The 15,587-nt window shown below is 36.8% G+C and overlaps 1 protein-coding gene across 1 annotated transcript; it reads left to right on the top strand.

Moving 5' to 3' along the window:
* The first annotated feature begins 2,716 nt into the window (after positions 1-2,716).
* On the top strand, positions 2,717-14,992 carry tnfrsf9a (tumor necrosis factor receptor superfamily, member 9a). The gene is made up of 9 exons (XM_007246833.4): positions 2,717-5,562; positions 6,370-6,518; positions 7,937-8,056; positions 9,358-9,492; positions 9,708-9,780; positions 9,890-9,981; positions 10,097-10,144; positions 11,171-11,344; positions 11,551-14,992. Exons 1-9 carry the CDS (start codon positions 5,414-5,416, stop codon positions 11,673-11,675), a joined length of 1,065 nt encoding a protein of 354 aa, XP_007246895.3. The 5' UTR covers positions 2,717-5,413; the 3' UTR covers positions 11,676-14,992.
* The last annotated feature ends 595 nt before the right edge of the window (positions 14,993-15,587 follow it).

Raw genomic sequence — 15,587 nt, 5'->3', positions numbered from 1 at the left:
TCCTGAACCGACTTCCAGTTTTGTTTTGATGAATGCAGCGGATGTTTTCTTGAATAGATGAATATATAAAAGAATGAATGAATGTTATGACTGTTAGTCTAGTCTGAACACCTGGCTTGCTGTGAAAGCAGGCTGTGTGTGTATTTACTCATTGAGTGAGGGGATCTTTCAGGTCCCTAAACAGTCCACAGTCCAAACAGCAGCAGGATGTGCTCTGAGTAGTATAACTTTGTGTGATACTGATTGTGTGGTTTAATCAAAGTTCTACACCAGAGATGCATGTAGATGCATACATTGTTGCTAATCTCAAAAAAATTTGAATATCAATATTATATAAGACCAATTGGTACTTTTGGCAGTGTGGGCAGTGTGCCAAGTGTGACTTGATATAACACAGTGGACCAAGAGCAGTTGTAGTCACTATTTACTCAATATAAAAATACATATAAATTATGTTTCATTCCAAAGTGAGCAGGGTCCCATAACCAGCATCCTGTGAACAGTGTCCTCTGGGCAAAATCCCACGGGCAGCGTCCTGTGGGCAGTGTCCCGTAACCTGTGTCCCGTAACGAGTGTCCCATTACCACCACCCTGTGGCCTGTGATCAGTATCCTGGCATCTGGCTAGAGTCCTTTGGGCAATCTCCCGTGGCCAGCGTCCTGTGGGCAGCATCCTGTGGGCAGTGCCCTCTGGGCAGAGTCCTTTGGGCAAGGTCCTGTGGGCAGTGCCCTCTGGGCACTGTGGGAAGCATCCTGTGGGCAGTGCCCTCTGGGCAGAATTCTTTGGGCAAGGTCCTGTGGGCAGCATCCTGTGGGCAGTCCCCTTTGGGCAGAGTCATTTGGGCATGGTCCTGTGGCCAGCGCCCTGTGGGCAGCATCCTGTGGGCAGTGCACTCTGGGCAGAGTCCTTTGGGCAAGGTCCTGTGGCAGTGCACTGTGGGCAGCATCCTGTGGGTAGCTTCCTATGGGCAGCATCCTATGAGCAGTGAGAAGCGTCCTGTAGCCATCTTCCTGTGGGCAGCGTCCTGTGGGCTGCTTTCTGTAAGCAGACTCCCATAGCCAGCATTACAACCAGTTATTACATTTATTTATCCATTTATTTATTACTGAAATACGGTTTTCCATACAATCAACATCTCCGTCCCAAAGTCTAGAACATATTCAGCTTTTTCTTCCCCAGCAATGCAATTTTCTAACAGTCTTCATGTTTAAATATGAACAGCAGAAACAGACAGTAGCTGAAATAATTAGTTCCTATGATTTTATTGAACTATTGAGTTTTTCGATGTGACTCAGTCTGATTCGTGAGATATGAGCACCTGTATGGGCGGCTGGCTGATTCTCCTTTGTGACGTATAATGAAGATATGTGGGATACCCGCGAATGAGTAATATAACAAATCCCTAATTTGACTGAAATTATGAGAACTTCTGAAAGTGAACCAGAGGGAGCCCAAAGGGAAACTACAGCATGAAATTTGAAAGCATATTTTAAAGGGGAAAACCACAGGAAAGGGGAAAACTGATATATTTTTTAACATTATTTGATTATTGTATTACTGTATGTACGTGTGCTGAGGAAACTTCTGTATAAATTCTGTATCATTCTCTGGAAGTGAAGGTATCTCTGGCTTTAAACACACTGGAACAATGTGTTTCCCATTAATTGAGATCACCTACAGGCACTGAGTTTTTTAATACTGACACACCTACACACATGCATGCAGTTATCTAATCCATCAAGAGTGTTACAGCAGTGCATGGCAGGAAATCACGGGCCAGCAGATTCAGGTTATCGCGCTTGTTTTTGATGGTGCCAGTCAGGCTGGCTTCAGTATAGTGTATCTAAAGCTGCTGATATCCTGGGACTTTCATACAAACAGTCCAGAATGGTGCAATAAGGTAAAAACGTATAGTGAGCAGCAGTTTTGTTAAGTAAATTACCCTGCTGGTGACAGAGGTCAACAGAGAAACGCCAGACTGGTTTGTGCAGACAAAGTCCTACGCAAACTCAGATATTCACACTGAACAATTATGGTAAGAAAAAAAAAAAACACATCTCAGACTGTACAGCACGTCCTTTATTGAGATAAACGGACTACAACAGCAGAAAATCATGCCACATTTCACTTCTGTCAGCTGGAAACAAAAGCTGGAACTTGGTTTGATGGATGAACCTGAATTTCTGCTGAGACACACAGATGCTAGATATTTATTCATGGACCCAACGTGCCTTGTGTCAAAAGTTCAAGTTAATGTGGGTGGTGTAATGATGTGGGAAATGTTTTCTTGGCACAGTTAATAGCCCTGTTACTGCCAGTCAGTATTTGATTAAAGGTCACAGTCTATTTCACTACTGTTGCTAACCATGTGCATTCATTTATAACCATAGTTTTCTAATTAACCTCTTAGCAACAATGTTTTCTCAGTTCTTCTTCAAGTACATGGCAGACAGTTTGTGTGTATTTGGTAAAACATTGGCAACATTGAACGGCAGCTGTAACTTTGAAATCCTAAAATATGTCCAAAATATTTTTGTACAATTCTAATAATTGTTTGTGATACACTTTAAGCCATAAATGTACAAATATTATAAGATTTCGCCTGGTGCTGTCCCTAAGAGTGTGGTATCCACTTTACAGATTAGCTAGCATCATAGCAGTTTTTTGTCACCATAGTTTCCACCTTTGGCTTTTCTCAAATTAAGGCTTTGACATCATATATTTCTGTGGTATTAGCTGTGCTGAAATGACCTTTTGTTTAGACCCTGGTGATTAGGATGGTGTTTATGTTTATCAGGGAACTGAGATATTATGATGAAGGCTGGTGGGCAGAACTGAGACTGAAGAAAAAGAACCATAGGAGAACAAGCCCTCTAGCGCTGGTGGTATAGTGGGAAGCATGTATGCCTTCCAAGCAGTTGACCCTGATTAAATTCCTGGCTACTAAATGACCTTTGTGAGGGGAAGTGGCGATTAGGCTGGGTTATTGATCACAGGATTGAAAGCTTGAAATCCAGTTTAATCAAGCTGCCGATGTTGGTGTGTGTTGGTGTGTGTGTGGCTGCTGATCAAGTCCACCACACATTCTTAGAATGTTATTTATCCATTTTTAATTATTTTTTTAGAATTTTATTCCTCATGTTTTCTCCATTTTCTCCCCAACGTACACAACCAATTCCCCAACCCACTCACTAGGACTCCCCCCATCACTAGCGATGCCCCAACACCAGGAGGGTGAAGACTAGCACATGCCACCTCTGATACATGTGAATTCAGCCACCGCCTCTTTTCAAACTGATGCTGATGCAGCATTGCTGAGTAGCATCACAGTGCGCTCGGAGAAATGTGCAGCGACTCGGTTCCGATACATCAGCTCACAGACGCGGCCTTGTGCTGATTGACATCACCCTTAGGAGTGAAGTGGGGAGAAAGCACCATCTACCCACCCAGAGAGAGAGCAAGGCCTATTGTGCTCTCTCAGGGCTTCGAGAGCTGATGGCAAGCTACATGATTCGATGAACAGGATTCGAACCAGTGATTTTAATTTTTCGTTTTGGGAATGTTATTTTTAACATTTCCATAACATTAGAGCTTGTATAGCTGGGAATGTTATGTGATAAATGGTCTAATAACATTGCGAATTATTGAGCATCTGTGGGGCATCCTCAAATGGAAGGTGGAGGAGCATAAGGTCTCTAACATCCATCAGCTTCATGAAGTTGCCATGGAGGAGTGGAAGGAGTGGAATATTTGCACTTTGAGCACAGCTTAGTTATTTTCACAAAGAAGTGTACTCACTTTGGTAGTCAGCGGTTTAGACATTAATGGCTGTGTGTTGAGTTATTTTGAGGGCACAACAAATTTACACTGTTATACAAGGTGTACACTGACTGTTTTACATTGTGTCAAAGCGTCATATCTTCAATGTTGCCCCATGTATGAATATGTACAAATTTTATTTCCATTTAAAACTCTGTGGCGTCCAGCACTAGACTTAATCCCTTAATCCCTATCTGTTTCCCACACAGATAGAGTGATTTTTGTTCTGGGGAAGGACATGATGATACGAGATTAGAACCTGTTTCTGCTGCTCTTTAATGTTGCATTATGAAGAGCACGACGTAGCCTTCACGATCATCAGAGCTGAACATCAAGATGCTACACATTACTGACGCAGCCACGTTGAGATACTGGAAAATAGTTTTCAGTTCAGTCATTAATATTAAGTTTTGATATGTGTTGAAGACGAGTCAGAGAGGAATGGATATCACAGATTTTAATCTGAACAATGATGAGTCCTTTAATAATGAGTCATTTAATGATGAGTCATTTAAAAACTCTGTGCTCTATAGTGGTCTATCCTATGGGGTCCTGATCATTAAAGAACAGGCTGAAAGGAGGATAATAACGTATACAGAGAAACAGATACTGAACTACAGTCTGTGATTATAGAATTATGCTAAATGCTCAGTGGAGCTGATAAAAAATGGGGAAAAATTAAACAGTGGGTGTAGATACAAGGAGGTGGTCATATATGTACAGCCCTTTAACTTATATATTTAATATAAATGTAAAAATATATATACAAATATATTTACATATTAGGCATAACTATCTATTTTTTTATTTAATTAAGGGGAGACCCATCTTGTGCTCTCTCTCTCTCTCTCTCTCTCTCTTTTTGTTGATGTGAATGTTTTGAGATGTGAATGTTGAGATCTGTCAATCATCATATACTTTATACGTTTATGTGACTGTAATGCTAAGATGATTTTTCATATATATTTTACAATATCTTTTAAACTTTGACTTCTAGTCGTGCTGTTCATCTTCTTACTGGAATCTTTCCAGTCACTCATTATGACTGGGTTTCACAAAGTTTACACATTTTATCTTATATAGTCTCGCTGTGGTATTCGGTAATGTTGTAAAAGAGGAAATGAAAGAATGTATGAATAATATTTTATATAATAACTGTCGCTAAAAATAAGAGACATTGAATGGCCGGTAGCTGGTAGGAGTGACTGTTGTAAAGCTTCCAGTAAGAGCTGTACATTTGGCATTCTGTACATTTTTGAGTCATTTTAAGAAGTTTCTAATACTACAGTGTTTTATCCTGTAGCTTATTCAAGTGCTTTAAGTGAATTAACTATTTGTAATAAGTGAATGTTTTTGTATTGGACAGAGGTAACTGAATGAAAATTAATAAGATTAATAAAAAATGTAATAAATGTGCTCATTTCTGACCGACATAAGTAACATCAGTTTGTTTATTATAATACACAAATAAAAATGTAATCACACAGATACAGATTTAGCAAATTTATCAGAGAAATACTGTTTATTTTCTGTTAGTAAGGCTGTGTACTTTTTTAAACTGTGATCTGAAAGCCTCAAAGCATGTGTAACAGATATGCAGCCAAACTCCTCCCCCCAACGAGCATGTGGTTTAAAGCTTTCCACACACAGCAGTGTGTCAGTGTGCGTCTCCGTGCTGCACTGTGAATCACTGTCTCATCTTCAGTCTCATCTTCAGCCAAGAGCCCTCCTCTACACTGACAAGTAAGATTATATTTCAGCAGATTAACATATTTTACATGATTGTTTTAAAGAACTGAGCTAATCTTGAGTTACTATTGAGGTTAATATGATATACTGCACTTTATTGCTGCTGCTACTTCATTCATACATGTCTGCACACTTAAACTTAAGATGTATAGCAACTTATATAGCTTGTAGTTATCTTATATCTTATTATATACTTTCTCTGTTTATATTGTATATATTACATTATATTATGTTTTTTTATATTATCATTATTATATTGTGCATTGTGTTTTTCTTACATATATATATATATATATATATATATATATATATATATATATATATATATATATATATATATATATATATGTGTGTGTGTGTGTGTGTGTATCTGTTTGTATTCTTCTGGAGCACTCAGGGATTAAACACATTATTATATTATAGTTATAATATATTTTAGCATATACTTTCTCTGTTTATATTGTATATATCACATTATATAGTCCTTACATTATATTTTGTTTTTTATATTATCGTTATTATATTGTATATTGTGTATATATGTGTGTGTATTAAACATATCATAACTATGATATAGCTATCTTATTTATAACTATGATATAGCTATCTATGATATTTATTATTGTGAACTAATCTTAATTGATTGTATATTGCAGAAAAATGATAAATTAGGTTACAGTTATAGGCAGTTTTTTACTACATTTATACATTTTTACATTATAGTGGGACAGAGGTAAGACATACGTCATATCACCTCCAGGGTTTAATGCTCCACGTATTTTTTTGCAACTCATCATCCAGGATGAAGATTCACCTCACTCTCTGGAGCCTGTGTCATCTCCCACTCATTGTCTGTCTAGTGGGCTTCAGTGAGGCACAGCCACAGATTGGCTGTGCTGACTGGGAGCTGGGAGATAGAAATAACGTGTGCTGTAGAGCGTGCCATCCAGGTACATCCACCTTCCACAAAATGCACTGATTGAAATGATGGAACTTATGAAACACATTCTGTCATTCAGCACAAAATAATTTCCAGAAGCTCAAACTGATTTATGAAGCCGCTCTGAGTACAGATTTCAGACCACAGTGCTGACAGTAAATATGTTTAATATAACAGACTGTACAGCCAGAATAGCTAGTGTGCTTTAATTTAACTTAACCTGACTTATTCATGCTTTAATTCAACTTAATCTGACTTATTCATGCTTTAATTCAACTTAACCTGACTTTTAATTTAACTTAACCTGATTTATTCATGCTTTAATTCTACTTAACCTGACTTATTCATTATTTAACTTAACCTGATTTATTCATTATTTAACTTAACCTGATTTATTCATGCTTTATTTCAACTTAACCTGACTTATACATGCTTTAATTCAACTTAATCTGATTTATTCATGGTTTAATTGAACGTAACCTGACTTATTCATGCTTTAATTTAACTTAACCTGATTTATTCATGCTTTAATTTAACTTAAACTGATTTATTCATGCTTTAATTCAACTTAACCTGACTTTTAATTTAACTTAACCTGATTTATTCATGCTTTAATTCTACTTAACCTGACTTATTCATTATTTAACTTAACCTGATTTATTCATTCTTTAACTTAACCTGACTTATTCATGTTTTATTTAAACTTAACCTGACTTATACATGCTTTAATTCAACTTAATCTGACTTATTCATGCTTTAATTTAACTTAACCTGATTTATTCATGCTTTAATGTAACTTAACCTGATTTATTCATGCTTTAATTCAACTTAACCTGACTTATTCATGCTTTAATTTAACTTAATCTGATTAATTTAATCTGACTAAATCTGACTGTCCAAAAAAACATATATGAAAATATGTGTATGTACAAAAGCATATTTCTAACATTTTGGGGGTTTATTATGTGGGGAGCGGGGTCTAAGTACAGTGTGTTTGATGGGCTGAGGACTAAAGTAAGAAAACAATACAAACATTTTAAAAAACATATTTAATCAATATTTCTTTAAAAAAAAATGTATGAACGGAATACATACATGATACATAGAATTAAACTAAATTAAACTTAAAAGTATTATTTAAATAAAAACTACTTTTTTTGTAATTGTAACCAAACTTTTTACGCTGTTATATCAGTTTTTTTTATATGTTCTTACTAAGAAATAAATCGTAATAATAATAAATAATATTACGTTTTATGGAAACATATAAATATTATTTTTGGACTGATAAATTTACAAAATGAGAATCATCTATGGGATAGCTATGGGAACCCTATACAGAGACCGCAGGATTTGTATTATAGAAGTTAAACAATGTATAATATCTATAATGTGTGTTTATATTTGTGTGTATGTTTGTGTTTATAGGAAACCGCTTGGTGACGACATGTGGACCAGATCCCACCAAGCTGTGTGAACCTTGTGAGGCCAACAGATTCATAACCCACCCTAAAAAGAAGTACTGTGATGTCTGCAGGGTCTGCACAGGTACGTCTTTAGTGTGTAGATACTGTGCTTAGATTATCACTGAGATTTCATTGTTACTGAAGGGGGATTCTGCTGATTTTGGAAAAAAACGATTAAGCTTAATTCAGCATGTGAATGCTGTGGTTTAATGTGAAATGGTTTATTTAATAGTTTATTCTGACTCATATAGACTTGCTGACTTCGTATATAATGTTTATGATTGTCTTTGGTAACAGATATAATCTTCTCTTTTAAATTTTTACCTCAACTCTAGTAAAACAGTAGCTGTGTTCCAAAGTCAAGGCTACAGTGGAGGTTGGACAGGTCCTTGGTAGGACTGTCTTATGTAGAGTTCTTCTCGGCAGCCTATTGGTCACAAATTTGGAACAGTGTAATTTTTTTAAATTTCACTTCACATTTTAACATTTTAAAGCAAAATCCACATCAGAATTTTTGTTTCCCGCCATTTTTGTCAATTTTATGGCCATTTTATCCCTTCACGTTGGACATGCAGAGTGAATTGTGAGTAATGGAGGACCATGAAGGATACATCAGTTGCGCCCTTCAAATCTGTTCAAAAGTTGGCTGCATTTTTCTGCAGTATATGAGGGATCCTTCAGTTCAGAGCAGCTTTCTATGATTTGGCAACCAATAAATGCATCCCATTTACTGAGTCCAATGCAAAATACTTAATAATGAACCCACACATATTAATAGCAATTAATAACTTCACACAGACTGTGAAGCTGCATATTAGCTGACTATTTTCTGCGTTGTCCACATGCATTAAAATCTCTGACCCAGCTATGGAGCTTCTAGTTGCAAATTGAACTTGGTGTAAATAGACTCCAAAACAGAGCATTTCATATCAAACCTGAATCTGAATTTTTCTATATTATTATATATATTATCACTGTCTAATAGAAAACACTTATTTCCAAAACAGCAACTTTACAGGAGAGAGAAAAAACCTTGTAAACTTTCAATGGAAGTCAATGTAAAAAGGGTTTATTTTAGGTCATTTTGAAGAGTTTCTATTGGTCTGTTCATCAAGAAATTTGGGCACAGTTTAAGGGACAGTTTTTCTGTTCAAATTATGTAGTAAACAAAAAATCGTCAAAAATGGAGATAAGTGTTTTTTTTTTTATTGAACAGCGACGATATGTATATAATGTATATATTGTAAGAAAAGAAAAATACAGTGAATACACACAGAAGCTTAAGAGCATATTGATTGCATCTTAATCTTAAACATGAGAAAAAGCAGAAATATGTAACTGATCGTAAAAAAAAAATTGTAAATATATTATGAATTCCTACAGAACCACAGATTCAGCTGAAAGCCTGCACTGCTGCCTCTGACACTGTGTGTGGCTGTGAACCTGGGCTTCGCTGTGGGGACCAGCCGTGCTCCTTCTGCGTGGATGAGTGTGGGAAAGGCCAGGAGCCAGTAAAACGTGAGAAACCCCCCCTTATTAAACTTTGTAGGGTCTTATTTTCTGCATTATAAAAAAACACACACACACACACCCCTACACCTGATATGTATACATGTACATGAACTTTGGTCGGAGGGAGTTTCCACTATTCATCATACCTTCTAAACCCACAAATCTCTACCTGTGTTAAAGCCACTGCTGACATGCTCATGTTCTTTCTTGTGTTCATGCAGGGGGTTGCAGGACATGCCCTACGGGAACATTTAATGACAAGATCCACAGCAGCTGTAAGCCTTGGAGATCAAGGTAGAGCTTAATTATAATGAATTAAGGCTCTAAATATATATCATTTTCTGGCATGGATTGAACCGTACCAGACTGTGACTCTTATTCTCTGTGTTCTCTGTATTCTCAGCTGTCCGGATGACAAGGTGCTTGTAGCCAAAGGTGATGCATTCAGTGATATTAAGTGCAAGGGTAAAACAAAAAACACTACTGTGTCTCAAGGTGAGTAAAATTAATTTGCATTATGTTGCATCAAGAGAAAAGACACAATTAAATGAGACATTAACATGGCCAAAAAAACGCTGATCGTTAATGTTTTAATGTTTTGATGTTTTAGAATTCAACACAGTGGAACCATTGCTGGTGAAAACTACCAGACCATCAGGTATGGGCACTGTAAATCATGGTTGGGGTAATGTGCTAATGCAATCACTTTAGCCGTTTTGTTTAAGAATTGTTGTAATAAGCATCATTAGAAATGATTCTGCCTGTTTTCTTAACAAAGCTATAGCTATAGCCTTGTCCTAACTGCATGCTACGTATTAATACAACAAGATATATTGGCTATAAACTACTCTTAACAATAATGTGTAGTACACAAAATATCAACGTACTAACCTATTTTGTACTGACAGAAAATGCCTCTATGTTATATATATATATATATATATATATATATATATATATATATATATATATATATATATATATATACAGCTCTGAAAGTAATTAAGAAACCACTTCAGTTTCTGAATCAGTTTTTCTAATTTTGCTATTTATAGGTAAATGTTTGAGTAAAATGAACATTGCTGTTTTATTCTATAAACTACAGACAATTTGGATTTCTTCCAAATACCAAATAAAAATATTGTCATTTACAGCGTTTATTTGCAGAAAATGAGAAATGGCTGAAATAACAAAAAAAAAAAAAAAACAGAGCTTTCAGTCCTCAAATAATGCAAAGAAAACAAGTTAATAAATCAATATTTGATGGAATAACCCTGTTTTTTAAACACTTGGCATGTTTCTAAGCATCTTGGCATGTTCTCCTCCACCAGTCTTACACACTGATTTTTTTATGCACCACTCCTGGTGCAAAAATTCAAGCAGTTCAGCTTGGTTTTATGGCTTGTGATCATTCATGTTCCTCTTAATTATAGCAGAGGTTTTCAATTTGGTAAAATCAAAGAAATTCATAATTTGTAAGTGTCATGTGTGTACCGTCATAACACACATTATAGAAGGCATTACCACCCATAGTGGACAGCACGGTGGATGGTAATGATTGTGACCGGTGGTTTCCGGCTAGAACTGCTTCCACGGAACAAAGTACCAGTTCCAATCCCATGACTTTAGAATGACAGGTCATTGAACATGTTCCCAATTTTAATGTTTTATTTTCAACCCACAGATGATCCTATCTGGCCAATCGTTGGATTAGCTGCAAGCTTTGCTGTAGGTACCATCATCCTCATTTTATCTCTGGGGCTGGCTTACAGAAGAAGAAAAAACAAGACCAAAGCAGAGACCAAAACAGTGATCAAGACAGAGACCATGGACCCGATGCCAGAAACCTCACCTATAGGTAAATTTCAGCTCAATATTGACCTTTTGCTTCCGCCTAGGCAAGGTGATATAATGTGTCATCCCCTTTAGTGTTAACATACCCACAGTTCAACGTACTTTACGCCTATGCCTTCAGAAAATACCCGTGACTCATGATTATTCAACGCCTTGCCTCTACTGGCAGCCTAGCGTGCTAAACGTTCTGTCCTTCTGGTCTGTTTACAGCAGAGCTGAGGGTCATCATGGTGGAGCCTGACGATGCCTGCAGCTTCCGCCAACCTGAACAAGAGCAAGGAGGCAGCCTGGAGTCCATCGATTCTGAGAACTCGGAATCTAAGCTCATAGTGTGATCTTCAGGGACGACTTCTTAAATCTTCTTGGTCTTGAGTTGTACACCACAATTGCTGAGGAGCTGGCTCCTGGAGCTGTGGCTGTTTCTCCTGTTCTGCGGCCCAGTTTCAACCGTTTCTGCAGTTTCTAGTGGAGTGGATTTGAGTTATAAACTTTGGAGAATGGAGTTGCGTTCAACAGCTGCCTTTCTTTCAAACTCAGGAACTTTCTGAACGCTGTTCCAGCAAGAAAGCAATGGAGTATGGGCTGTTTTACTTGAAAATCTGTGTGACAGAAAAAATATACAAAAAAAAAAGAACACACACACACATATATATATACATATATATATAGGAGCACTTAATTATCATCCTTTTACCTTGTCATCCAATGGGCAGGACCCTACAGGACCACCACAGAGCAGCTATTATTTTGGTGGAGGATTGCAGCAACCTGATGCTGGGTTATGAGATGTAAGTGGATGTGTGCTGCTGGAGTTTTTGAACACTTTGACCACTCAGTTACTCCTATACTCCTATAGACACTCCTGTAGACACTTCACTACTCCTTTATCAGTGTTCACAGGACGCTGTTCAAAATGTTGCTGAAAAAAGGATAGTGAACAAAGAAACAAGGTGGTGACCATAAAGTTTGGCTTGTTCAGTGTACATACAAGAGACTTAAACAATGCTATGTTTTTTTCCCATAAATGTCTGTATTAATGTAAAGGGTTGTTGCTCAAGACAGACAGGCTTCTCAGCCACGTAGGAGTGTAGAATGTGAACCACAAGTTTGACACTTCACAGCGGAGTGGGCGTAACCCACGATCTACTGCGTCAACGTTTAGAGGTCGCAGGCTTCTTGAAATACCCTGGTGGGCTTCCCCTGGTTTCCTGCTTTAAATGGCAGGTTTTTTTTTTGTTTTTTAAAGGCAGTATTTTAAATGTCTTCTCCAAGAGATAGTTCGTCTGGCTCAGGGGGAGGATTATTGAAATACGCTGGGTTTTTTTACCTCACAAAATTCCTGGCACTGCACAAGCAAAAGCCGGTGACATTCCTGTTTCTGCACTGGTAATTTTGCAAGCACTTCTTAAGAAACGCAGTGAGGGAAAACTACAGACATCGTAGGCACTTTTGTCCACATGTATTGCACAGGCAGATGTAGATTATGTAAATAGTTATGTTTCTGACTCTATAAATAAGGCAGCCTTGAAATAGTGGGTGGTAGAGCAAAACGGAAGTTCGGTTTCCTGTAACAAGTCAAGGGGAGCTGGCTGAAAGGAGCACACGTGTTCTACAAGGGTTTCCCCTGACAGGACTTCTCTTTCCTGGTCATTAGAAAAGCACTGGAGAAACAAGTGCTACAGAATAAGAACTGGACTTCCAGCGCTTCACGGTTAATCCAGTAATTTTGACCTGAAATGTTATACAGCTGACTCATCCCAGGACCTTTATACATGCTATCGCTCATGCTATGGTATTACAACAGGCGAAGCACAGGCGGGTCAGCAGTTTTGTAATATAAAGATTTTCCAGTGACTCAGAGTGAGTCTACAGATAAGCTGACCTGCCTGCTTCATTAGACTTAGACTTTTTTTACCCGCCGTTTTAAAATGTCAGGGTCAGTGTCAATATAATGTGTTCTTTTTGTGTCTGAAGGACAGTAGTTTATATTTCATACAAACACTGAAACTGAAACTGTGAAACAATATATCATTTTTCAGGATTCAGGACTCTGAATCAACACATTATTACAGATATAGAAGAATGATAACCATCACTTTAAAGCCTTCACTTTTTTACATTTTATACAGTATTGTTTTGGTCTGTGTGCTGCCTATCATAAAGTTTTACAATCAAGTTTATTTTTACACTTAAGTTCAGCTTTACCTTTAAGTTTTAAGTTGTTATGTTAATTATGTAGGTTAGCGGAGGAAGAAGGTCATGATAATGTACTTATCATGACTAAAAGACAAAAAGAGGCAGCAGTGTATTAGGTGGTAAGCAATTTAAAATTTTCCTTCTTGCTGGAGTTAATTTATTTTTCATTAATCTTGCTCTGTATTGTACTGAGTGAAAATGCTAAATGCTAATAGCTAACAGCTAACGACAACACAGCTAAGCATACATATGTAGCAGTGAGATCTCTATACATTGGCAATGTCAGGATTTTATTGTATTGTTGCCTTTTGTGAGAGCTTGTAAGAAAGGCTTTTAGAGAATGTGCACAAATATGGATACATGTTTCTGTGTTTGGACTTAGCGCTAAACACAAATGAGCCTTGAAAAGCATTTTTTCTGATTTTCACCATTCGAGTACTCTCAAACGCATTCAATGATGTCGAGCTCTGGACTTTGTGGTGGACATGGCGTAGCTCTGATACTTATCAGTAGTTTCAGCAGTTTGATTTGACCATTTTTTTGTTTTTTCTTTTTTTTGTCTGTGTGCTTTTCTCAGTATGAGCTTTTTGATCTGCTGGAACTTTAAAACCTACAGTGTGGAGTTGTTTTCACACATTTTTTTTTAAAGAGAAAACCTTAAATTTCGCATCTTTAACCATGTATTTCAATCTTGATATTGAGTCATGATATTGCTGTCATTTTCTCTCAGTGTCCTTTTATTTCCTTCCTGATTACTTCCTCTTAAATCCTTTCTTCCAAATCTCCTCAGAAAATCGCAAGTTTAGTTGGAGATCACGTAACTGAAGGGTTATCTCTGGCTTTTGCACAGCACTGTATTTCCACTGGATTCCTTTTCTACTATACTCCACTAGAATAACAGAACAGGGAGGGTGTCATACCTTAAGCATGAATGTGTCAATGTGAGTCATCTGAGGTTACATTCTTTCGTTGGCTCAGATTTAGTACTGAATTTCTTCTTTTATCTGGTTTAACCTGGAAAACCCACACAGGTTTAAAAAAATAAAAGGTCACTCCAGTTAACAACTGAAGTTTTACAGCTAATTTTTACCCACAGTGTATCTGTAAGGCACTGTTTTGTATATGTATGCATGTTACTGATCTACAGGCCAGCGGTCAGAGGGGAAGTACCGTATAGGCAGCTAATAGCACCACCTGGAAAAACCCAGAAAACCCTTCATTACTGGCTAACTGACCAATAAGGGCCCCATCCATCCACAAATGACCCCTTGTTGCTAAGGGAACAAGGTCAAAATACAAGTCTGAGTCACCACAGAAAGCAGAAGACCAGATACCTAATCCTACAGGACCATGTTAATGATTGTTGCTACAGTGACCTTAAACAGTCCACATGATTTTCTGTGAATGATGATATTTATATTACATTTGATGATGTTACTGGAAACTCTTTCACTGTTTAACTACTGTTTTATTTGTAATGGGATTATTGTAAAATAAGAACTAATGTTACCAAAATACCATGTATAAATATGTAAATACAAACCATGTTATGTTACATACTGTATATGTAAAGTATAGGTTAATAAATAAATAAATAGAAGTGAAACTGTGCTGCTCTTACATATTTAAATAAGGCTTTTCAGAATCTACAATATACCTACAGCTCTGGACAAAATTAAGAGACCACTTCCTTTTCTGAATCAATTTGTCTGATTTTGCTATTTATAGTTAAATGTTTGAGTAAAATAAATAGTGTTGTTTTATTCTATAAACTACAGACAACATTTCTCCCAAATTCCAAAAAAAAATATTGTCATTTAGAGCATTTATTTGCAGAAAATGAGAAATGTCTAAAACAACAAAAAGATGCAGATCTTTCAAAAATCAAATAATGAAAAGAAAACAAGTTTACATTCATAAAGTTTTAAGAGTCAATATTTTGTGGTTAATCACAGTTTTCATGCATCTTGGCGTGTTCTCCTCCACCAGTCTTACACACTGCTTTTGGATAACTTTATGCCTTTACTCCTGGTGCAAAAATTCAAGCAGTT

This window comes from Astyanax mexicanus, chromosome 13 (genome assembly GCF_023375975.1).
Source record: "Astyanax mexicanus isolate ESR-SI-001 chromosome 13, AstMex3_surface, whole genome shotgun sequence".
Lineage (NCBI taxonomy): Eukaryota > Metazoa > Chordata > Actinopteri > Characiformes > Acestrorhamphidae > Astyanax > Astyanax mexicanus.
Note: the sequence above shows the minus strand (reverse complement) of the source record. Positions and strands in the feature narration are given on the sequence as shown.